Genomic DNA, 25,809 nt, shown 5'->3' on the forward strand with positions numbered 1-25,809 from the left:
TAGGATGAGCTCAAAAGATTAGGTTATTTGCACATATTCAAAATGCAGGAGGAGGGTCTCTACCTCCTTTGCATTCATACAGTAAAAGAGGGATAGAGAAAAGGAAAAAAAAATATTGTTTTATGTGGGCTCAAGTCCAGAATTAAAATCCAAGAGGTATTCCTTCACTGAGGTCGGTGAGCTGAAAACTAATGTTGGATAATTCACTTTTCAGGTGGTGTTGACTTCACATGATGAAATAAGCATGTAGAGATGAAACAGTTTTGTAGCGATGGTACAGAAATTTCCAGCAGAAGCAATGTAGATAGGCCTAGGTATCCAACCCAGCCAGAGCTCCTTGTCTGTGATGCTGCTAGTCCGATGGTAAAAATGCAGACTGAAACTTTTCAGTTCAGTAAGGTAGTATTACTGGTTCCACAGCCAGAGGCCCATGTCACATGACTCTCACTTTGGCCATTGTCAAAGACAATATGGAGTATATCCCTAGTTTGGGTCCTTGAGATTGTTAAATGTCTTGACCATTAAGAATTGAAAGGAAGGTTGTGGGGCCTTTTGTCTAAGAAGACAAGCCGACTCCTATTGGCCAGCTTGGGTTATGAAATGCAGATGGCCTTTGTATAGTTCTCTTTGAATTTGGTCTGTGCAGCCCACAAGGGGTTGTTAGTGGCTTTTCAGGAATAACGGTGTGCAAGTTTCCCCAGTACTGCTAGGTATCTGTTTTTGTTCGTGGCCACAGACAGACATAGATTCAGCCATTTTAGGTCTTTGTCAGTTTGAAATTGTTAGAGATAGTAATGAGCCTATCTCATATATATTTTATTTAAAAAAAAACCTTAAGCCCCTCACATAGTACTAAAATATAATGTATCCTTGTTGGATGCCTAGCCCTGGAGATCTTTCCCATCAATTTAACCTATGAGTGATTGGCAGTGGTGGTTTTGGGCACAGTACTGAGTAGGAGGGATTGTGTCTGAAGTTGTTAATCAAATTCTGTCATCTTCTGTTTTGAGCCCGTATAACTCTTCTTCAGCTCTTTAGCTCCGAAGAAGAGTCATATGGATTGCAAATGTTAACGCTGTTTCTCTCTCCACGGATGCTGTCAGACCTGCTGAGTTTTACCAGCATTTTCTGTTTTTATTTCAGATTTCCAGCATCTGCAGTATTTTGCTTTTATCTTAGAAAAAATGCTGGTTTGAAATTCTACGCCACAGATAAGAATTTGAGATACACAACATTTTTAGCCTAAAAATTAGGCCACATTAAGTTTGAGTGATTTGATTCAGATATAAAGGACAATTTACCTTGATTATACTTCAAACTATCTTGTAAAAAGATCTTCCACATGAAGTTCAGAGTGTGTACTTTTCTATTGATGTACCTATGGCTTGTGAGTGCATAGAGCAGATGATCTTGGGACAATTGGGGAAATAGGGATTCAAGTAGTTAGCAAATTGTAAAATATATTGATGTCTTTCCAGGTACAGTTCATAGTAGCTGGTTACACTTTCTCAGATTTGTCACAATTATGCTCATTGCTCTTGCTATTCTGGAGAAATGGATTAAGAAATACAAGGACTCTATGAAGATGGTTAAATGTTTGCCGATAGAAATCATTTTCTGCGGTTTAACATTGGCAGAACCAAATGCATCCTGTTTTGACCCACCAGAAACTGCACACACTGTGCCTCCTTGGATATCCAGTTAATTTAACCCGGTGGTGCTCTCCTACATCCTGAAAGTTAGCTTGAATTCCCACATCACATCAACCACCAATGCTGTTTATGTCACCCACCTCAATTTCTACCTCACCCCGTAATCCCTTTTATTCGGCCTTTATCACCTTTAGACTTGAGTCTTCCAGTACTCATCTTACTGCCTCAGAGGCTTCATTCCACACAAATTTCATTGTCCGCATTCTATTACACACATGGTCCCTCTCAAGCATATTAGTTTGTTGTGCCTCGGCACACCAGCTTCAAAGGTTTTACCATCTTCTGTAAATCCTTTTGCAGCCACAGTGCTTCCCACCTCTTCAACTTCCTGCAGCTCTTTGTTCCTGTTCTTTCTGTACCGTCAGTGGCAAGCCATCTCACTCCCACATTTTGGAATTCTCTGTCCGAGCCCCTCTACTTGCCTCCTTTCCACCTAGTTCTTTGGCCACATTTTTGGTCATTTTCATTAATTCCCTTCCTATCCTTGCTTGGGTTCACCCTGAACAACTGACTGCCTTGGGACATTCTGCTTCATTAAGATTACTGCAAAAATGTAAGTTGGTGGTTTAATTTTTAAATCTGTTTACTAAGATGCGATTAAATTATACAATCTGTATCATACATATAATAAAAAAATTGTCTGAAGATGATTTGCAAGAAGCAAGTTTTTTGGATTTGTGTGGAATTTCAGTGCAATAAGCATAAGGTGCAACTGATCCTACAAACCAGCCAATCACTGGCCTTTTGATAAAGGTTGGCCTTGGCTCTTTAGATAGGCTCTCATTTTCCATTTTATTTTCTGTCTAGTATGACAGTAATTTCATGTAAAATTTCACTATCTGATTTTGATTACTGTAATTTTCAAATGAGTAGTATCACTAGAAAACTGGAACTGTGGGATGTGATCTACATCGTACTTATGCTGAGTATAATCCACTTGCGAGTTCATTGCTTGTAAATACATTTTGAGCTACAAATGATTTTTAAAATTCGTTCCTGGTGTCTTGGCATTACTGGCAAGTTAGCCATTGCTAGTTACCCTGAGAAGCTGGTGGTGGGCTGCCTCCTTGGATTGCAATGTGTGGAAGTTTGATGCAACTGTGTGTCTTGTAATTTTGCTTCAGTGAAAGTTAAGACTGAACCATGTTGGTGTAGGTTGTAAATGAGCTGAATGTTTACAGCACTCTAATAGCTTCATGGTCAATTATACTGATACCAGTTTTTTTCCAGGCTTTTGAAAAACAGTTCAAATTCTCCAACTGCTGTGGTGGGAATTGAACTCTAATTCTTTTGATTAATGGTTCAGACCACTGGATTAGTAGTCCATAGATTTTATTTACGTACATCTATTTCTAGCTCTGCATAGCTGAAAGGTACATGTTTGATTGTTATGTAACATTCTACAATGAATACACTTTTAAAAATTAAAAAAAACTTAAATGTCCTCCAGTAAAACAAATTGAGCATGAGTGTCATTCAATTTGTGACATCAATCGTGAGATCCATTGAGAATTTTCTGGATTGTAAGCAGCTTGTTGTACCAGATCTATCCCATCTGTCCAGGTCTAATCTAGGGTTACCTGAAGTCATGGAGAGGAAATTTGTTTTTCAGTGATTACTCTATTCCTTTAGGTTTCCTAGTCTGCCAAGTTTTATATATTTTTTTATCCTCAAGAACAGAGCATTTGGCGGGAATCAAATAATTTTTTCTGTTTTGACAAATATTATGGATTATCCAGAATTTAGTCAAGCAAGCAGTTAGATAGCCGATAGCATCATTGCCGAATTAAGCATTGAAACAAAGAGTGGTGTTAACCATCATGAGTGTACATTTTTGCAGATGTTTTTGAGTCAGGCATACAGAATAAAAATAGGGGCAGATTAAGAATTGAGCAGCTGGAGGTGACTGAAAACATGGTTGGAGACCCACTGAAGGAGACAAATTGACTGCCAATGTTTGAATAGGTTGAAATGGAACTAGTAGAAGATGGTGTCTTGGATGTGAACCAGAGGGAGAGAGGTACTGGAGGATGAAATTGTTCATTGTATCAAACACCATGAAGGTACAGGTTTGACTGTGACGGCTTGCCACAGTCAAACAAGGCACCAAGGTCGTCTTGGTGTTATGAGCTGGACATAGACCAGACTAGAGAGATTTGAGCAGGAAGTGATGGAGAGAGATTGGTCTTGGAGTTGAGTAACAATGACACCAGTGATGAATGAGGCTGAAACTTTAAAGCTGTCCTTTGCGAAAACATTTGCAGCCACACACCTGGTGGGGGAAAAATAACTTTGATATTCATTTTTAATCTTTTTGTCAAAATTTGAGAATTGTTGCTTTTATTAATGCTACTGGAGTTTGAGGCCTTTTTGTTACTGTTACAAATGTTGTGTCTGCTGTTGATATTGTAACAAGTTCAATATTAGTAGTCTCCCTGGCAAACATATGCTGCATCTTTTATAATCAGAGATTACTGCTACTGCCCAAAATGTAGTCATTTTTGTGTTGTGACCTGGGAGAATCAGAACAATAAAACCCATTGTGTAATAAATTGTGTACTCTAATCTTGCAAGTGCTTTCACCTTAGGGGGAGATGACGGTGTAGTGGTAATGTCACTGGACTAGTAATCTAGAGGCCCAGGCTAAAGCTTTGTTCAGATCCCACCATGGCAGCTGGTGGAATGTAAATTCAGTTAATCAAAAAAGAAATCTGGAATGGGGAAAGCTAGTCTCAGTAATGGTGACCATAAAACTATCATTGATTATTGTAAAAACTCATCTAGTTCACTAATGTCCAAAGGGAAGGAAATCTGCCATCCTTACTTGGTTTGGCCTACATGTGACTCCAGGTCCACAGTAATGTGGTTGATTCTTAATGCTGTCAAGGGTAATTAGGGATGGGCAACAAATGCTGGCCTTACCAGTGACACCTACATCCCATGAGTGAATTAAAAAAAATATGCATTTCTCCAATCATTTGAATGAAGGGCAAATTCTCATTTGAATGAAATAAAGCAGAACACAAATCAACAAACTCATTTATATTGTAATTAAGTGAATGAGTAAAGTAGCATTTGTTGTAAATCTCACCACACTCTTGACTTGATTTTGCATGATTCCTTGTAACAAAAAGGAAAGTATTCGGCTTCTCTGTTAGTAACTTTTTCTTAATTCTGGACATTAGAGTTTCCAACAAAGTTGACCATTGCACCACTTCCAGCCCCCTCTCTCCCCCTGCATACATATGTGTCCCTCAGTCTGTGTAAGAATCCATTCAATCTTTCCTCATATGCCCTGTAAAAGTGTTTAGAATGTAATAACACACTGTCCCGAGGAGAACAGTTTTGATGGCTTGCTCAATGACTTCCTAGAGAACACAATATTGGAGAGACAGGGATTAATCAGGGATAGGCAGCATGGCTTTGACAGGAGGAGGTCATGTCTAACAAATTTGATTGAATTTCCTGAGGAGGTGACTAGTTGTGTAGATGAGGATAGTGCAGTTGATATCATCTACATGGACTTCATTAAGGCTTTTGACAAGGTCCCGCATAGGTGAATGGTCAAGAAGGTAAGAGCCCTTGGGATCCAGGGCAATTTGGCAGATCGGATCCAAAATTTGCTTAGTGGCAGGAGGCAGAGGGTGATGGTCCAAGGTTGTTTTTGTGATTGGAAGCCTGTGACGAGTGGTGTACCGCAGGGATTGGTGCTGGGACCCTTGCTGTTTGTAGTGTACATTAATGATTTAGAAGTGGATATAGGAGGTATGATCAGTAAATTTTCAGATGACATGGAAATTCGTAGTGTCGTAAATAGTGAAGAGGAAAGCTTTAGATTACAGGACGATATAAATGGGCTGGTAAGTTGGGCAGAGCAGTGGCAAGTGGAATTTAATCCTGAGAAGTGTGAGATGATGCATTTTGGGAGGACTAACATGGCAAGGAAATACACAATGAATGGTAGAACCCTAGGAAGTACAGATGATCAGAGGGCCGTTAGTGTACATGTCTATAGAGCCCTGAAGGCAGCAGCACAGGTAGATAAGGTGGTTAAGGCATAAGGGATATTTGCCTTTACTAGCCGAGGCATAGAATATAAGAGCAGGGAAGTTATGTTGGAGATTTGTAAAATGCTAGTTAGGTCACAGCTAGAGTACAGTGTGCAGTTCTGGTCACCACACTATAGGAAGGATGTGATTGCACTGGAGAGGGTGCAGAAGAGATTCACCAGGATGTTGCTTGGGCTGGAACGTTTCAGCTATAAGGGAGACTGGATAGGCTAGGGTTGTTTTCCTTAGAGCAGAGAAGGCTGAGGGGGGAACCTGATAGAGGTATACAAAATTATGAGGGGCAGAAGGTTTAGAAGGGATTTGAGGAAAAGTTTTTTCACGCAGAAGGTGGTTGGAATCTAGAACACACTGCCTGAGGGGTGGTAGAGGCAGGAACCCTCACAACATTTAAGAAGTATTTAGATGCGCACTTGAAATGCCTCAGCATGCAGGGTTACGGGCCAAGTGCTGGAAAATGGGATTAGAATAGATAGGTGCTTGGTGGCCAGCATCATGTAATGTATTACTCTGATTCTAAGACAATAGCATACCTATTCTCTCCTCCCTTCACCCCTATCTCACCTATGTTCTAATTACTCCAGCTGGACTCCCTCTGTCAGTTTAACCTCTTGTGAATTCAATCTAACTTGAGATGACTTTTATTTATTGTCATTATCAAAATCCTTTCATGGCCTCAGAAATATTGAAATCTAGCAGTTTGAAAATATATTGAAGGTGATCCTGTAATTGGAACAGCTTAAATTAAAAAGGGAGCATTGAAGAAAGGAATTGGGAAAGGAATGTTAAATATATTTAATTTGATTATTTTGAAAGGCAGCCCCTGTGCTTAAGTGTAATCATGAGGGATACTGTAGCTTTACCTAGTTAAAAGAGCAGGCCTGACCTTATTAACTCAAATCCATGCCATGTGGATTTTACCGTGGCAAAATCTGATAAGCTGCTTCAGTCTTTAATTTACATTTACTGGAACTGGGATCTCCTGTAAATCAAGCAACAAGCTTCGAGGACAGATAGGCTATAAAATTTCCACCTGACTAAAGAGCCATAGAAAAGTTACAGCACAGAAAGAGGCCATTCAGCCCATTGTGTCTGTGTGGCAGGTAGATTTTAAAATGGATTTTCTCTGTGGTGCTTTATGCTGAGCCACAGACTTTCATTGTGCTTTTAAGCTACAACACCTAGAACTGCAGCAAACAAGTGCTCATGAAACTGCAACTATACAGCAGTAACCTTTATTCTTTAACTGTGACCCAGGATAGATAAATTTGCATTTTCCTTGCAGATAATTGAATGCCAGGGAAACAAGAAGGATTTTGAACCCTTCGACAGCTCTGCACAAAGTGACATTTTCAATTACATGTTTCAATTCACTCTACTGGAGCCCTCGATGACACACGTTGAAGCCTGTGAAGTTTTAATTGAGCAAATTATTTTAGAAAACCATTCTATAAAATGATTGCCCTAACCCTAACCTGACTTGCTGCTGTCAATGTAGAATTGTGAATGTAATTATACAATTGTTATTAGTATCCAGTGTCTCAGTTTGACCTTTGGATATTGCAGCCATTGAGGTCTATATTTTTTGCAGGTATTTTGTTGCAGTAGATAAAATTCTGCATGCAATCAGTTTGCAGATCAAACGTTTTTATCTTTCTGCTAAAGAAAATTTGTTTGTGTTGCTTAGCAATGTTAACGGTATTGCGTTGAAAGGTTTCAGGTTGTGAAGTAAAATGGAAATGTGTTTATTCATTCTTATATAGTGAAAGTTTCACAATGCTCTGCATTCAGTAGTTTTGATCTATTACTAAAGCTTGTTATACCTTGTTATCAGTCCTGGCTTTTTCATGTAGCAGTGTCAGCAGTGAAGAGATTGTCAAACAATTTATACGCTGCAGTAAAGCAGAACTATGGTCCATCATAAAGTGACATTGTGGTTGCTTGATGATGCTGTATAACACGTTTTGAATATAGCACTTTTCCTGTTTTGGTGACATCCTCAATAACAGCCTACATATATGTATGCCCCTTCTGTGCAGAAGTGGGCCGGATTTGACTGCACAATAATGTGAGCCACCACACACAAAAAGCAAGGTGCCATATATAAGAAAGCATGTCAGTCATACAAACTAAAATTTAAAACCACAAATGTGAGACCCTTGTGTGGACAAAGCAAGGCCCTTCTCCATACATGTAAAAGTGAGCTGTCTCCGCTTTGCAGACCTCCCTTTCTCCTCTCTTCATCTCTGAAGTGGAAACTTGGAAGCCTCAACACTCAGGTTCCCAGGCCTGGAGGATTGGAAAGGATTTGTCTCCAGGTGGTGGACTTTTGACCAAACCAAGCAACAGCCTTTTCCATTACCCAGGACCTGGGGACTTGTGGGAGCTGTCCAATGTTGCTGAAATCAGTTTGCATATGTGACAAATAGCTCAGGAAATTGGCGTGGTAATTACTGAAGAAGGGGTTAAAGGATCTCACAGATTATGTTTGGCTTACATTCAGCCTTTTGGACACCGGTGACTTATTGGATATTTTTCGGGTATCTGACTTTTATTCGCCTTTGTTTGCCACTGTATTTGTATTCTTAAATAAAATCCCTAATATTTTTGCTATTTTGATCGAATAGTGTTTCTTTGTATCATAGAATCTGACAGCACAGAGGAGGCCAATTGGCCTACAGCGCCTGTGCCAGCTCCACTTCCCTGCTCTTTCCCCATAGTTTATATATTTAATAGGAGCATTGTCACGAGGCTATGCCCCTTTATTTTTGAAAATATGATGTTTCAACTTTCAATTGACTGGAAATTTTGAAATTTGAGCTGAGGTAGAGCAAACTGCTTAAAAATGCAAGGTCACATTCCAAGGTGAAGGTGAGAAGCAAAGAAATCACCCTCGGGGGAGTATGAAGAGGGAGACATTTTCTATAATCCAGACGTCCATTGAAAGTCGTAACTGTCTAAGAAAGAGACATTAAAAATGCAAATTACTGGATATTGAAAAAATCGGTGTCACCCAAAACCTCTTGGAAATACAGTGTGTGTGAAGTATTTCAAGGCAAGGCTGCCCAGCCATTAGGGAGAGATTGCAAGTGGTGCAGGTAGTGTCAAGAAAGTCTTCAGCAGAGGAAACAGGCTAAAGGCTGCTCTCTCTCCCTCTCTCTTTTTTGGAATAAGCATGTCACCTGGTTCAAGAAGCCAACTGTATCAGAAACCTACCAGCAAACAAGTTGCAACAACTTGTACATCTGACTGCATCCAAGAAAGCAGATAATCTAAATCAGCTGTTTGAAATGTATGCCCCAAGGACAATCAAAGGACTCTTAACTGTATATTGTTTAACCTTTGTTTATTGGGCTCTAACTCCCTTATTTCTGATTACCTTGGTGTGTGTCTCTATGTAGGCCAGAATGACTGCATGAGGGCCAAATGCTTTTATTATTTTTCTTGAGTTTAGAAGTTAATAAATTTTCTCTCTCTTTGACTCAAGAAACTTTGTTTGATTGGCTCCTTATTGTTGACAGCTGAAATAGTTAAATACATTTTGATTTGGAAAAGGCATATCCTTGTGAAAAATAAATTTAAACCGTTGTGACCAACCAAAGAAGTTGAATAGAGGGGAGCCAGTTAACCCCTTCTCACCTGGTCATAACAACATATTAAAAAAACTATCACCTAACTTGGAAAAAAAATACTAATCATATTGTGGGGCACAAATCTTGACCAGCCAGTGTTTTTATTTTTCAATTTAATGTTCTGAGACTGCTGCCCCTGTTTTAATTTGCACTAAGTCCCATTCATGTATCATCCCTTACATTGGCTCCCAGTCAAGCAACATCTTTATTTTAAAATTCTCATCCGTGTTTTCCAAATCTCTCCATGGCCTCGCTCCTCCCTATCTCTGTAATCTCCAACCCTCTGAGATATCTGCACATCTAATTCTGGAATATCCTTAATTTTAATTGCTCCACCATTAGTGACCATGCCTCTGGTTGCCTGGGCCCTAAGCTTTGCAGCTGCCTCCCTATACCACTCTATCTCTATGTCTTGCTTTCCTCCATTCAGACACTCTTTGAAACCTACCTCTTTGATCAAGATTTTTGGTCATCTGTTCTATTTCCTTGTTTAGCTCAGTGTAATATTTTGTTCAATAATGCTCCAGTGAAGAACCTTGGAATGTTTTATTTTTTAAAGGAGCAATACAAATATAAATTGTTGTTGTTGTGTCCTGCTGACTGGTTAATTCCTGTACAGCCTGTTGTCTTATCCACTAAGTGGTAGAGGCCTAATTTTTGGTAGCTACAACGTCTTTCTTTAGGATAACAACGATACTTCAAATTTAGATTGCTCAAGTAAATGCTGGAAATACTTTGAAGTTCTATTTTTACAAGATGTTTTCATTTATTTATGATCTGACAGTTTTGTGGACCACATTAGTTATGTCTTTTAAATCCCAATTTCCTGCCTTGTCTCCATGCCTCTTCATGCCCTCAGTCTCAAGTAAGTGTCTATCTTGCTTTAATGCACCTCAATGGAAAAATGCATTTCAAATTCTTGCAATCCTATGTACAGAAAAGTTTTTTTCTGGGCATAGCTAGAATTCTAAATTATGATCCCTTGTTCCTGATTGCTGTACTGAAAGGAAGTGCTGTTTCCATTCACCCTGTTCCATTCCAATATTTAAAAAAATACAGCAGCATTAGTTATTTTATGCTCTAAACCTCTGGGCTTCTTGTGATGAAGCACCAGCCCCATAACGCTCCAAGATCTCTGCGCTCTGTCAAATCTGGCCTCTTGTGCATCCCCAATTTTTATAGCTTTAGCTGCCTGGGCTCTGAGTTCTGGAATTTCCTTCCTAAACCTTTCCACTTCTTTATCTCCTCCTTTATGACTCTCTGTAAAATCTGCCTCTTTTGGTCATTTGCCCTAACATCTCCTTATGTGGCTTGGTGTCAAATTTTGCTTTGTAACAATACTCCTGTGAAGCAGGATGTGATGTTTTATTATGTGAAAGGTGCAGTATAAATGCAAGCTTTTGTTGAGGCTCAGTGTCCCAATAATCTTTTTGGTCATATTTCTGCACTTACAAGCTAGTTTTTAATAAGTTATAGAACCGGGCTTCCTACATCCCTTTGTTTGTCTAGCATCTGCCCCCCCACCATAGTACATCCTCATACTTCCAGCTGACATTCTTGCATCGAAGCTGTACCACTTAATAGCATTAAACTGCAGCTGTCTTTGTTTTGCAAACTTGTATAATCCATATATAGCTATTTGTAATTTTTTGCTTTCCTTCTAAGTTCACCTGTTATCAACTGCAAGCTTGTTTAAGTTTCTCAAATCTATATTTCATTGAACATGTTGTTACTTGAACCGGGTTATTTGAACCTGGGAGAACACAGGTTGGTTCAGAAATGGAACAACTTTGGGGGGACAAAATGAAACGAGTTTTTTTTTTAGTTTTAATCAGTTTTAATTTCTGGCTTCAGAATGCTGCCTACAAAATATAAGTGATATTGTTTGGTTTTATTGCTGGTTTATCCTTAACAAGTAGTAATAGTTGTTTTTCCCTCCATCCACTCAGACCTTTAAACAAATCACTATGCTTAACTGTAAAGATAGTTATTTAACCTAATCAGAAAATACAAACTTCATGCATCAGCAAGGAAACATATATATACGAGTCAACCTCCTGTGTAATTTAAATCTTCGGAACAAACAAGTTTAGAGTGTGGGAGATAATGAAATTGATGTGAAGGGAGAGGAGGGGGAGGCAAAAGGAAGCATGGGAAAGGACAGGGTGTGGAAAGGGAGAGGAAATGGAGGGAGTAGAGGAGTGAGAGGAAATCAGATCAGCATCTGTTCGGTGACTGAAGGATGAGACTGCCAGCTGAAGGGAGAAGAGTACCAGCCAGTTGAATGGCAAGGAATTGCTGTCATTGGGAAATACTGGTTGGGAGGGTGGTGGGGGGGCATTGGGGGATGATATTATACAAGGGGAAATGAAGGGACAATAGGGATAGGGGAGAAAGGAATTGGCAGAGAGTGGTTGGGTTGGAATAGGATTGAAGGAAGTGAGGTTTAGTAGGTGAGGGTGAATGATTTTGAATTTATGACAGTGAAGGGAGGGGGAAGAACAGATTGAGTGTAATTCATGACTGGTGGTGTGAGATTTACTGACTCTGGAATGGACGGAAGAATGATTTTGAGCATCTACATGATCTCTAGTAGTAAAATAGTACTTGCTCTGTGACACACTGTCCTATTTATATCCCACTTTGTTTATGGAAATGTCAAGGATGTCAACCTTAACCTTGCCCCCCCTCCCCCCGGTGTAAACCAGCCAGGTGGACAAGCAAAATATCCTGTGAGACTCTCCCATTGACATCCTCCACCAACTCTATAGGCAACAATTTTAAACTGCCCTTCATAGCACAGAAGAACAACAGGCACTGGAAATAGGCAAGATCCTCCTTTAAGTGTGTCTCATTGCGCCTTGACTGCTATTTTAACCATGGGGCTAAGTTGTGATGGTGTTGCAGCTCTTCAGCCAGGACAACATAATGGGAAGAGGTGACAAGGCCAGAGAGGCTCAAAAAAAAGGTAACTTTTAATCTTCCCTGTTGAACAAGGCCTGGGGTGTTCCTCCAAGCTTGACGAGAAAAGTTTAGGCATCCTTGCCCTGAGCTTTCCCCATTAAGCCTATTTGACTACTAAAGTGCTGAGGATCATTCCTTCAGTCCCTGGTGGCCTCTTTGCATTCGATATTCCGCTCCCTACAGTTGCTGCTGCTTCCAGCTGGATTTGGGAAGAAACTGACTGGGGCGTACAGATGGGGCCTGGGATTTCAAATCTATTGGATATCATGCTATTATGGCCAAGAGGGTTTGCCTCGGACCCAGCTGAGCCCATTCTTGCCTGAGTTAAAATTGAGGCTTGTATTTTTGAACTGGATACTTTCAAGTGTTGGGAAAACATGAGTGGTCTACCACATCCTGGATGTCAGGTACAGATGTAGTGTGTAGCATGGTATGTCCGAGGCTTTGTATTTTGACTGTCAGGTTCATTTGATATCTTTACATTTGATGAATTGTAGTACGTTTCACAGGTCCCAACCATGGCTCATGGTGGATTTCTAGTGAAAAAGACCAACATATCAAGTGGATGGCCCTTTATCTTATTTCCAAGTTGACATCAGAGTGAATGGATGATACTTCACCTCCACGAAGCATCCCCGTTCAAAGCAGCTACTTGGGAAAAATAACTATCTTCCCCTGGATGCTGTGCTTAGTAACTTTAAAAAAATGTATTTCCTGTTGCTTAACATTTTGTTTCCTGTGCCAAGTCAGAACAAGGTAGAGAAGATCAGCACTGATTACCTTTTTTTGTAATAGTGTGGGATTTTGGTGTGGAGATAAAAGGAATAAGTTGGAGAGTTTCACAGGCCTATAGGAGGAGTTACCAATCTACCTTACTCCTAATCTCCAATTTAACCTCCTGTGCAACAATCTTTACCTCCACTTAACTATTCTGGTGACTTTTTTTGCACTTCAAAATTTAGACAAAGTTGTGAGAATGATTTGCCCCAAAGCTCTGCCGGTTTGTGTGCATTAGTTTATCCTGTGTTATTTTACTGTGAACATCAACTGTCAGTTTAAAAAAAAAGCTGTGTCTACACTAAATTGGGTAGGGGTACTGTTACCTGGAAGTTGTCAGCATAGTGATGGCTATATTTTTCGTACTGTGTGTCTTATATTAGAAAGTTTACACCACCCATTTGCGTCCATGTATCTCTGAATTGGTATGGGATCCATGAGCCCAGTTAAGGTGACTTTGACAGATTTCCTTAATATTCAAAAGGCATTGGACTTTGACAAATTTCTATACAACTCTTTTTTGAGACTTTTCTGTATTACTGCTTTAAAGAATGTTCCTCAGTTTTGAACCAAATACATAATGATTCATACTCACAATGCTGAGTTTTAAAAAGAAATCAACATTGTTATGCAAAGACTGGTTGAGTACATTAGGGCTTGTCTGATAATATTTGAAATGTGTCTTAAACTTGCATAACTATCAATGACCTACATCCTTTTTGGAGATCATGTTAAAGCCAAATCAACCCATTGTCCTTGACTGCTTGACTACAAAAAGTTGTCGGCTGTGTAAATTACTGTATTAATAATATGGATGGACCATTATTTTTCTTTATTGGCTGATTAGCTGCATACCTTTTCTATTATCTGGTAGACACCAAATAAAAATCATTCCTCCCTTGGGGGAAAAAAACACTTGGTTTGCATTTTTAAAAAACTTTGACTACTTAAGCATTGGTTAATAATATTCAATGTTGATTTGGGTCACAGTGGCGCACTTGTCTCTGAATCACAAGGTTATGGGTTCAAAGCCAACTCAGAACACTGTTGATTTTTTTGTGCATTTTTAACTTTGGGATGTAGTAGATCTGCTTTGTGTGATTGAAGTTTGTGGTGATCAGTGGACATAGTGTCAAATTACCATTTCCAAAATTCCACTTTCCGACAGGCTTTACCTTTTATGTTGTGTAAGCTGTTCAGCATAAGTTGGCTGTACTAATTAATCTGCCCTGGAAAACAAAGTGAAAATTATTGGAAACTGAAGGATTGAGATAACTGTCTGCCTTTTGGTTGTGTATGGCAACATTTGAGGCCATTAGAATTGATCATAACCAGATTCGATTGTTCTTGAATATACCTTATTTTGAGGTCTGAATAACAGGATAGCAAAAGGCAGTGGGAAAAGTAAATATTACTGAGAACGTTGTGCACAATATTTGAGTCATTACTTTGTAAATCAGGAAATGGTTGCCCCATTTGCAGACCTGCTGAATTTTCTGGCACCTCAATTAGTTTTGTTACTTGTGCTAACGAAAGAGGTGATTTATTAAAATTGTTCCAACACTGGCAGTAAATTTGACCCCAAAGTGAAAACATGTACTTTCCAAAGTTTGTTTTGCCTGCTCAGGAAATAAAATGGTGGTATTCAGTTTCTCCTTTATAATTGATATACCTTCAGCGTTGTGTTAAATTTAGTTTTAATGAAGAAATGGACTTTATATAAGGCCTTTAGCTATCTTGACACATGTAACCTATTTTTGGTTTTATGTTCTGCATAAAGCTGAATTCATCAAAATAGAACCTTATTTAAGATCTTATGGAATTGCAGCATATCCGTTAGATGAATCATCTTTAGTCTTTATTTCTATCAAAATAAGGACTGACATAGCTTGAGTTCTAGCTAGAATTTAGAACGGTAGCAGCCTTGGTTGGGGGGGCGGGGGGGGCGGGGTGGCGGTTTATGGGTGTTGAGTAATCTGTAATGTATTAAGTCATTGCACTTGGAAATTCATTCTCAATGCTGTATTCTCAAATTTAGTTTTAGACAATTCGCAATGGTCCAATATGGTAGGAATTTTAATAGCTTTAATGTGCCAGCAATTGCATTCTTAAGTGTCGTCTTAGTGCATCATGCTCCCACAGACAAGTTTTTATGAAGGCTTTTAACAAATTCTGTTTGCCAAATCTAGGTTTGTATCGAGGTGTACAGTTTTCTTCTCTATAGCAACATTGGTCTTCACTGTTACTCTGTTGGGTGAATTTGATTAAAGCAGCTACTCACATGATAGCCTGCCACTCATTCACCCCTATCAAACCCTAATAAGTGTTCTCCCAGTTACTTATTGTTTCTGCTGGTAAATTTGAGAAGATTGGAAAACCAGTGAAACCAGTTGTTCCCTCATCAGGAATTGCAGGCTGTGCAACTACTGTTCAATGGAATTCAGGCTTCCTCATTAGTTAAAGGAATTTGCTTGTGGTTTAGAAAGAAAGTTAGAACATGTATTTATATATGACTTTTTACACTCTCAGGAGGCCTCACGGCACTTCACAGCCAATGAGGTACTTTTAAAATGTATTCATTGCTGATATAAAGGTGTTTGTACAATGCCTTCCCAAATGAAGCTTCTCCATTTTGGTCAGTCACAAGCCAGGGAGTCTCGTGGGTCAGTGGAAATGAGAAGTCAAGGTTTTGTCGAGAGTGCACAAACTTCTAGACAGCTCATCTGCCTGATGCTTCGAGCACCACATGTCCCACATGTGGCAGAGTCTGCAGATTGCATATTGGACTTATTGGCCACCTCAACCCATGAAACCGGAGTGGATGCAAGTCTTCCTTAATCCTGGGGGACTGCCTAAGAAGAAGAAGAGACTTGTGCACAACAAAGGCCTTTAAACTGCAATGGGATAACTTACCAATTAATCTTTGTTTTGTGGGGTTGGCTGATTGATAAATGTTGGCCTTCTTTAAATAGTGCCATGAGACCTTTCAAATCTACTTGAACAGTGAGATGGGGGTCTTGTTTTAACATTGCATCCAAAAGATTGTACTTTTGACCTTGCAGCACTCCCTCAATGTTACATTGAGTTGTAACATAGAAACGTAGAAAATAGGAGCAGGAGTAGGCCATTCAGCCCTTCAGGCCTGCTCCACCATTCATTATGATCATGGCTGATCACCCAACTCAATAGCCTACTCCCGCTTTCTCCCCATATCCTTTGATCCCTTTCACCCCAAGAGCTATATCTAACTCCTTCTTGAAAAGATACAATGTTTTGGCCTCAACTACTTTCTGCGGTAGTGAATTCCACAGATTCACCACTCTCTGGGTGAAGAAATTTCTCCTTATCTCAGTCCTAAATAGCCTACCCCATATCCTCAGACTGTGACCCCTGGTTTTGGACTCCCCCACCATCGGGAACATCCTTCCTGCATCTAACCTGTCTAGACCTGTTAGAATTTTATAAGTTTCTATGCGATCCCCCCTCATTCTTCTGAACTCCAGCGAATATAATCCTAACCAACTCAATCTCTCCTCATATGTCAGTCCCACCATCCCAGGAATTAGTCTGGTAAACCTTCGCCTCTATAGCCAGAACATCCTCCCTCAGATAAGGAGACCAAAACTGCACACAATATTCCAGGTGTGGTCTCTGTAAGCCTGCAGTCTTTAGTTGGCCTGCATGGGCTCAGTTCTGTGGTATTCCTTGTCTTGGATATTTATTTACCTTTCAATTCAATCATGTTTTTCTTTTAAAACCATTGAGCACCCAACAATGTTAACATTTGCAGTTTTCATGTTGATAGTTTGTCAGGTGCACAGAAGTTAACTGTATCATTGTGTATTCTCTAAAGTAGCTGACAGTACTCGATTATGTTCTATTATCTGAAGCGTTAATTTCCAGTACAAATCAGTGTCTCTTTGTGTCTGATACCCTAGGCTCCGGGATCTGAGGAGTTATACCACAGTGAAAATGAAATAATGATTCCGGTACTGTCATCAAAAAGGGCAAGCGAACTACCTGTTGATGAAGTTGCTAGCATTTTGCAGGTAAAGTGTTTATAACTGTAGCGGGAAAGTAAGTGCTGGATTCTTTGTGTCTCTTTAAAGGTCCATTTTCAAAAGGGCTTTAACTAACTATGTTGAGGAAGCATTTAACATTAAACTTAATTTATACAGCAAAAAACAATGTTTCCATTATAGTGTGAGTTTCTTTATAAAAATCGCCTTTGAAATGTGATCCATTTTGAATATTGAGTAACTTTTCTGTAAGGCACTTCTTGGTGGGAAGTATTACTTCATTTATTCAGAGAAATTGTGGGTTTGAAAAATTGCTTGAAATAGCTGAGTAAATGTAATGCAACAGACCATTTATTGAGCAATTAAAAAAAATTCATTCTTGGATCAAATTTTGCTGGTAATGCCAGCATTTGTTGCCCACCCCTAATTGACCTTGAGAAGGTGGTGTTGGGGGTGGGGGGGGGGGATGCATATTAAGGTAATTATATTCATAACTAATGAAAAAAGATGTTTAGAAATGATTTTTTAAAATATTGCAATTTTGTTAGAATATAAAGCTGTTCTTGTGATAATCCATTTCTTCTCAGCAGTGCAAACCTATATTTAAATTTCACGGTTCCAATCCCTCTCCCCCGACACATTTTTCTCTCTAAAGTGCTGAGTCACTAGTCACCCTCTGGTCGTCTTGTCCAAATTGCATTTATCTCATCTGAGCCTAGACAGTATGCCTTAATGAGCAGTACAGGGCTTTAGAGTCCAGAAGGGTTTAATCTTAAATTGGGATTCATAATATGCACTTTTGGGCAATGATCATTTGATAATCATCAGGTGCAAAAGCCCAGGCTGAACACCTTTTGCACTTGCATCTATTCCTACAGATACTGACATCAACTGTAGTGCCAATTCTATCTGCGGTTGAGCTGAGCTAGTTCAGCACTGATCAGAGATTGAATCTGGGAGCCTTCTGGTCTATGGGACTCAGAGGTGCAAGATACAAAAAAAAATCAAAGGGGTTAATTGAATGTTGGTCTTTATTTTAAGAGGGCCGGAATACAAAAAGGAAGAAATAATGCTTCAATTGTGCATAGCCTTTAACATACCACAGCTGGAATAGTATGTTCAGTTTTGGAAGCTGCACTTCAGGAAGAATATACCAGCCTTGGAAGGGTTGCAGTGCTGATTCACTGCAGTCATACCAGAGTTCAAAGGGTTAAATTATGAGGACAGGTTACATAACATACAGATTACATGACGTGTATTTTCCTGAACTAGAAAGTTTAAAGGGGTGATCTAACTGAAGTGTTTCAAATGATAAAAGGATTTGATAGATACAGAGAAACTCTCCTCCAGTGTGCGACTCTGGACCAAGAAATTAGAACTTGGCTATTTAGGAGTGAAATCCAAAAAGCATGTTTTTGCATAAAGGAAAGTGGAAGCCTGGAATTCCCTCACCCATGAGGCTGTCATCGCTGAGTCAGTTGAAACTTTCAGGACTGTGATTGACAAGTTTTTATTAGGTTACAACGTTGTGATATAGATCAGTCATGTGTAAATGGATTAAAGGTACAGATCAGCCATAATCTAACTGAATGGCATAGTGGGCTTTAGGGGCTAAATGACCTACGGCTGTTCAGATGTCTTATATTCCAATGGTGGAGCAACATGCTGGACCATATTTTGAAATTACAGATGGGATGAGTTTCTGGAAGAAGTGAAAACTCTTGGCACTGACTAGTGACCAGTATAAGCTCTGCATTAATAGAGAAAATGTAATCTCTTTAGCAAGCGAATGATAACTGGTGCAAAAGAGCTTGAAAAATTAAAATGAGTAAATTTAAAATGTAAAATGGAGGAAAATATGTTCAAGGTTCACAGTGAAAAGGCTGAGTTCAGTAGCTTTTTTGGTTTGTACCAATAGTCATTTTTTTCCATCCATTACAGTTGGTGGGTGGGGAGCTGTATGTTGCCTCAGTGCTGGCTGCATACATGCCTCTGCTGTGATGGCAGCAACAAAGTTTCATCTTTGTGTATTTATTAAGCATCAAGTCTCCTTATCACAGGGTGACCTTCACAATGGCTTAAAAAATAGTGAAATTTCTCGGCGTCGGACGTACCATGGATGGAATGAATTTGAAATCAATGAAGATGACCCTCTTTGGAAAAAATACATTTCACAGGTTAGACACCTCTGTAATTGCATTATAACAATGGCATCGCAGTAGTCAGATGACTTAAGCCACTTTTGTTTATTTGATATTTGTTCAGGTAGCAAAAACAAAGCAAATGATGAATAGGAGAGAAATTTTACAGATCTAAATAATTAAGTTTTGAGTGTGAAATTCCAATATTGCATTTTAGATTTGGTGCCAGAAAGGGGAGCAGTAGAAGTGGGGACAATACAGTCAGCTCTTTTACTTAATACAGAAATATCTCAAAATTTGAAACAAGAGAGCCCAGGTATTAACCAAGAGGAGAACAGTGTTGCTTTCTCCCTTGCAACACCTGTCCTTTTACCTCCTCCCTTTCTAACCTTTTAGGATTATGCTATTTTCATTTACGCATTCTCTGGATCCCTCTTTTGTTTCTCTTCTTGTTCCATTACCACCTCCTTCTGTATTGCACCATCATCTCCATTATTATTTAATCACTCTTATCTTCCACCCTATCACAGATCTTCCTTCCCCTGTCCCTCTCCCCAATTTCTCTGCCTGTGTATTTGCTTAAAACCTGTTTCATCTCTAACTTGTACCAGCTCTGATGAAAGGTCACCAACCTGAAATGTTAACTTTGTTTCTCTCTCTGCAGATGTTGCCTGACCTGCTGAGTATTTCCAGTACTTTGTGCTTTTGGTTCAGGGATCCCATGCTCATTATACACCTGAGTAACTTGTTCCAGAACACCACTGGCTTACTATTCTTGCCATCATAACAAGAGAATCCTCACCAAAAGCTTCTCTTCCTGCCTCTATACTGTTACCTCCAGAATACCTGAAGGATCTTTTGTTGGCTCTTTCCTCATCTATGTGCTTCCCCTTGACAACCTTATTCACTGACATAGGTTCAACTTCCACAGGGGCGATGATGAAACCCAGCTCTATCTGTCTCACCACCTCTATTGTTAGACTATTTGTTCAACATCCAGTCTTTGATGAACTCTGTGATATATCTGCCCCACCCTACCTCAACTAATAAAACTTTCATCCATGCCTTCGTTGCCTTCACACTCGACTATTCCAATTTTCTCCTTGTCGCCCTCCGCCCTCAATCCTCTGTTAACATCAACTCTTCCAAAATTCTGCAGCTTGTATCTTTTCTGCATCAAATCCCTCCTTCCTGACACCCATGCCCTTAGTGAGGTACAGGCACCTGTCCTTAAAGCTTTAAATTTCAAATTCTTAACTTCATGTTTAAGTCTAATGAGAATGGTCTCATTTGCTTGCTGACATTTGAAGTTGCAGGCCAGGGAACAAACACCCTTACACACACCTACCTCCCCAGCATAATCTCCCTGCAATATTGACAACCTTATTCACTGACATGGGTTCAACTTCCACAGGGGCGTTGATGAAACCCAGTTAGTGATTTTCATAGTTTTGTGCTTTGGTAAAGGAAATGATTAATTTGATTTTGGATATCTGAAAAGAACTGTTCATTTTTAGCTTATGTAAGAGGCATGCCAAGAGGTGGAAGGAAGGAAGGGATAGACCTCTATTAATTTGCTCCTAAAAGAGGTATCAGGGAGATTATGCTGTGGGATAGGTGTGTGTAAGGGTGTTTGTTCCCTTGATCTTCTGTCTCACTGACTCCAGAATAGATTTTGGTTTTTTTTATCCCTGAGCTGAGAGGGTTCTATAGAAAATTTAGTCTAACCATGTCTTTACCCTGGCCTCAAATCAGTGATTATTTCTTTGTAACTGATTGTAATAGGAGCTGGAATACTTAGGGTACTTTTTAATATTATGGCAGCTATAATTGGTTTAGTCCCTTTTATGCTTGTATTGAATGGAGCTTGGTCAGGAGCCTTTTTGTTTGCTAATGCATCTGTCCGTCATGCTTTAAATTTAGTTCCATACTGTTAAGATGTGGCAAATGTAATTCATTTTCCATTATATACTGATGACACACTCGTGCACATTTTAATGCCTTTTGATGCAGTGGAAACTAAGAGAGGCTTTGTTCTTTGCTCGATATTTTTCCCTTCCTGATCTGTGCTACTACATTTGGATTCTGTGCATGATAGTTTCTGATTTTTAAATTTGTACTTGGTTCCTGTGTGACATTGTTTAGGTTTTGGGCTGTTTGCTTGGGTTGTATTGTTTGGACATCCTGTTTGAACTGTTGAAAGGAGCATTTCAAAATTCTTGCACTGCCAGCTTTTCCCTCATTGGTGCACTCATTTCAGGTGGTTTACTGTGATTATGTCCGCACCCTATTTTACTGTTTCTGTTAAAATTGGGAAAGTTGTATAGGAAACCTTTGGAAAACAGAAAATACCATGTATATCAGACCAAAATGAAGGATAGTGATGTTTCTGTGTCGACAGCCATTTTGTTGTGTGTTATACTGGATTTTGTTCTTTTGTAGACCTTGTTTCCTTCCATTAAATTATTTTTCTGGTTTCAAGAGCTCTTGGAGAAATATTCCATTTTATTAATATTGACCCACACAGCCAGGTAAACCTGGTGTTGGTTTGGCTCGTCTTGTGAACACTTTTCCAGCTCTGTGGTTAACAATTAGATTGATCATGTACTGTAGTGTGGTTTGGAATCAAAGGATTGGTTTTGTGTGCGCAGATTTGATCTTTTTTGATTTTGTCATACCTAAGGATTCCTTGTCTGTATTTCCAGATTTAAGTTCTTTTAAAATGTATTTTGTGTTGAAACTCCCTTTAAAGAGTTTAATTTCCCAGGACAGTTACATGCAGGACTGTGAATTCAACATCAGAAGAGAGGTAGCTAATAGGCTGATTTATAATTATTTTTTCCAGTGGCAAACCAACAGAGCAATTCAGTGGTTTGTCTCCAAAATTGAGAGGCACTTCATACCATTGTGTTGGAACATATTTTTCCCCAATCTTTTCCTGCCAGAACAGTCGATAATAAAACAGAATGCCATCCGTCAAAAAAGCAATCTAACATCTGGAAACAGGACACTGCACAGGCAGTCAGGCATTAAAAGGCTGTGCAAGACAGGAGACTATAACAAGTTGTTGTTCTGCTCTGGGGCTATAGGGCAGAATACACAGGGATTATTCTGGTTTGTTCTGCAATGTGAATTTGGATTGCATGCCTGTTCATTGTATGTCATTTTTATATCATTGTGCAAAGACATTCTATTGATTCAACTAAACAAATCTGATCGTAAGGTGCATTTGCCTTACTGTCAAACCAAGCAGCTAATTGATTTGCCCAGTGCTTTGCCTTAACTCTATCTGATTTCAGTTAGATTGAAGAAATATTTGTACAAAAGTCGTTGAGATCAGTTTCGGTACAACCATCTGTTTTTGAAAAATACTATGCGTATTTCAGTCCAGGTTCATAACCTGTATGAACAGAGAATACAATGTGTTCCCCTGAACTACAGTTCCAGCAATGAGCTTTTATTTTACAGGGCTCCTGATTCTTATCAGTGAGACTGTCAGCTTGCACCTGAGAAAGGGATGCTTCATCATTATAAATCTAATTTAATTGTAAAATAACTGTGCCGAGATCTATTAGGGATACTTTATTAAGTATTTTTACAATTTTTTGCAGTTCAAAAATCCCCTTATTATGCTCCTCCTGGCTTCAGCTGTTATCAGTGTTCTAATGCATCAGCTGGATGACGCAGTCAGCATTACAGTGGTAAGATATGGACATTTGTTTAATATATAAATAATATTCAAGTATATAGATGTGACTCAAGAATGCAGTCAAATTAAATCTAAATATTTATAGTTTAAATGTAGAAATATAGGGGGACGACTCTTTTTGGAGTGGGGCATCTTGCACCACGTACTGTTCATTAGACTTTTTTCTGCCCCCTTCAGATCAAAAATAATTTCCAGCGTAGCCTGCTGGAAGTACCAGTTAATAAGAGTATCTGGAACTTTAGTGGAAGTCTGGGAACAACTAATAAAATTGAGTGAATTAGAGTCAAAGTGGGTAAAGAAAGAGAAATAAAGAGCAAAATTTTCCACCCTTTTTGGGGGCGAACAGGGTGCGTAAGTTCCAGAAATTTACCTTGTGTCAGGATCCCAACATCTTCCCAGCTTCTTCCTGCTTTCCCGGGTTGGCACTGAAGGATAGCGGGAACCTCCTCTGCTCTGTCAGGCTAGTAATTAAGTAGTTATTCTCTGAATACTTTCACTGTATGACAGCTGATTTCCAACTTCTTGAAAGGCACTTCACCTGTATTGTACTTCACTCACTTCAGCTGCACTTCCCTGCTGCCAGCACTCATCATGCTTTGGGTGCAGTTTTTGCAACTATACCATCTACCTCCGCTGAGGATCAGGAGCAGAGGTCACACCACTACCAACTGCTCTAGCAGCATCAGCTACATTCTCCTCAGTCTCAGATCCTGTAGCAGGATCTTTGGGTAGGTGTGCAAGAGCTGGGGGACAGCCTTCCCAAATTTCCTCCCCATTCCTGTGATTGCTGGCAAGCTTTCCTGACACATACCACGGTCTCTTTAATTAGGAATCCCTCTTTTGACAGAATGGACACAACCCCTAGTTTGTCGGGGAGCCTGGAAGCAGGATGACAGTTGGTTTGCTCTGGTAAAGGGCAAATGCCTGCTGTTGAGGGATTCCGGTTCCAAACCCAAAAATGGTTCTGCTATTTCAGCAGAGACTAAGATTTCTCCCAAAGAGAAGAGAAAGAGAGAACATTTTGCAAAAATGTTTAATTCTCCAAGAAGAATCTAATCCATGCAAGAATGAGATTGAACAGTTTAAAACGTTCTTTTCTGGACCAGAGAGGTTGATTGGCATTATATTAACATTTGCCTTGCCATTAAAAGAGCACTTATGCTGTTAATTATGGGCCCTAATCGCTAATTAGTTTCTTGGACAATTATTGTGTAAATCCAGCAATTTCTTTTGTGAAAAACAAATGATGGAACATCAAAAATCAGAAAAATAGCAGATTATGGAGGTTCACAACTCCCAGGATGTCACCTGTTCCTTTGACCTTGTGACCAATAATTATTATTGCATTAGTAATGGCTTGTATAGTGAATTTGTCATTTTTTTGAGCAAGATTTGGCCCAACATTTGCTTTCTAGTGCGTATGGTTACAAGCATTTTAAATTGAGATTTTATCAGAATACAAAGTTTATTGCTGTTCTTTTGTTTGCTTAGAAGGACCACATCATATTTTTATTCTATGTATGGTAATTATAGAGAATCATGAAAGTACCACTATGAATGAATGGCTAGCTGTCAACCTTTGGGTCTTTTCTTCCTGTAGAAAATTAATTGATTTTCATGTGGACTAATCGCACTTTTCCTCTCTCATAGGCTATATTAATTGTGGTCACAGTTGCCTTTGTACAGGTTGGTGTCTTTTTGTAGTTTACTAGAAACTTGGCCAAAGCTGAAAATGTAAATTTGTGTTTTTAACTTGTCTGCTATATGTATTTAAACCTTTCCAGGTAATGCTGAGCTACCAGAGCAGACATTTTTGACATTTCATCTCACGTATCATGAAACTTGAACTAAGTTACTGTAATGGTGAAACTCCTTATCAGGAATAGCTTTATTACTGTATCAAACTTTACTGCTAAAAATAAGACCTTAAAACTCCTGTTAACTTCAACATTTTTATTTAATTTTCTAACTGCCTTCCTGTAAATTCCTTATTGACTCTATTTACTCTTCTATCATCTTAAAATTTTTTCAGAAATAACTTGACTTTTATGTTAGATTTTTTGAAGTTTGAAAAAAAATAAAATTGTCAGCCACTGCTCAGGGTTAGTGGTCATGCTTCTGAGTCAGAAGGACATGGGTTCAAGCCCTAATCTAGGGACTTGAACAAACACAATCTGGGCTGACATTTCAATAAGGGAGTGCTACACTGTTGGAGATGCTGTATATCAGATGAGATATTAAGCCAAGCCAATGCCCTCTCAGGTGCATGTAAAAGATTCCATGGCACTGTTCAAAGTAGTTCTCCTGGTGTCCTGACCAACAGTTAGCTCTCAACCAGCACACCGAGAAAAGATTTTCTAGATGTTATCTGATTGCTGTTTGCAGGGCTTTGCTCAAAGCAGATTTTCTACTGCATTTCTCTGCAGCATTCAAAAGTGCTGTGAAATGCTTTGGGATATTCTGATGCCCTGAAAGGCATTATGTAATTGTAAGTTCTTTCTTAGTTAAATACTGTACTATTTTCTTCCGCCTTTGGTGTCCCACTTAAACCAGATGTTTCAAAGGGCTTCTTTTTTCTCAACCAATTAAAGTTCTAAATATTGGCCTGGTTGATTTGAATGTAATCTGACTTTTTATGGCGCCACGTTGGGTACTCCTGTAGTTCGACTAAGTAACTAATTTCATTGGTCATAATGAATTGTCGTGTCAGTGGCACCTCGGGAGCGTAAGATGTAATTTGGCTTTGAGTATCTTTCCTTCATTGATTGAACATGATAACAGACATTCA

At 39.2% G+C, this 25,809-nt stretch overlaps 1 protein-coding gene across 2 annotated transcripts in view; it reads left to right on the forward strand.

Moving 5' to 3' along the window:
- The window catches only part of atp2c1 (ATPase secretory pathway Ca2+ transporting 1), a 96,204-nt gene that overhangs the window by 3,629 nt on the left and 66,766 nt on the right, over positions 1–25,809 (forward strand). For both annotated transcript variants that reach the window (XM_041184134.1, XM_041184135.1), the window contains exons 2-5: positions 17,091–17,201; positions 19,232–19,348; positions 22,924–23,013; positions 24,672–24,707. In XM_041184134.1, the coding sequence (XP_041040068.1) occupies positions 17,091–17,201; positions 19,232–19,348; positions 22,924–23,013; positions 24,672–24,707 (354 nt within the window). The remainder of the gene's footprint in view (positions 1–17,090; positions 17,202–19,231; positions 19,349–22,923; positions 23,014–24,671; positions 24,708–25,809) is intronic.

Source organism: Carcharodon carcharias, chromosome 3, assembly GCF_017639515.1.
Source record: "Carcharodon carcharias isolate sCarCar2 chromosome 3, sCarCar2.pri, whole genome shotgun sequence".
Classification (NCBI taxonomy): domain Eukaryota; kingdom Metazoa; phylum Chordata; class Chondrichthyes; order Lamniformes; family Lamnidae; genus Carcharodon; species Carcharodon carcharias.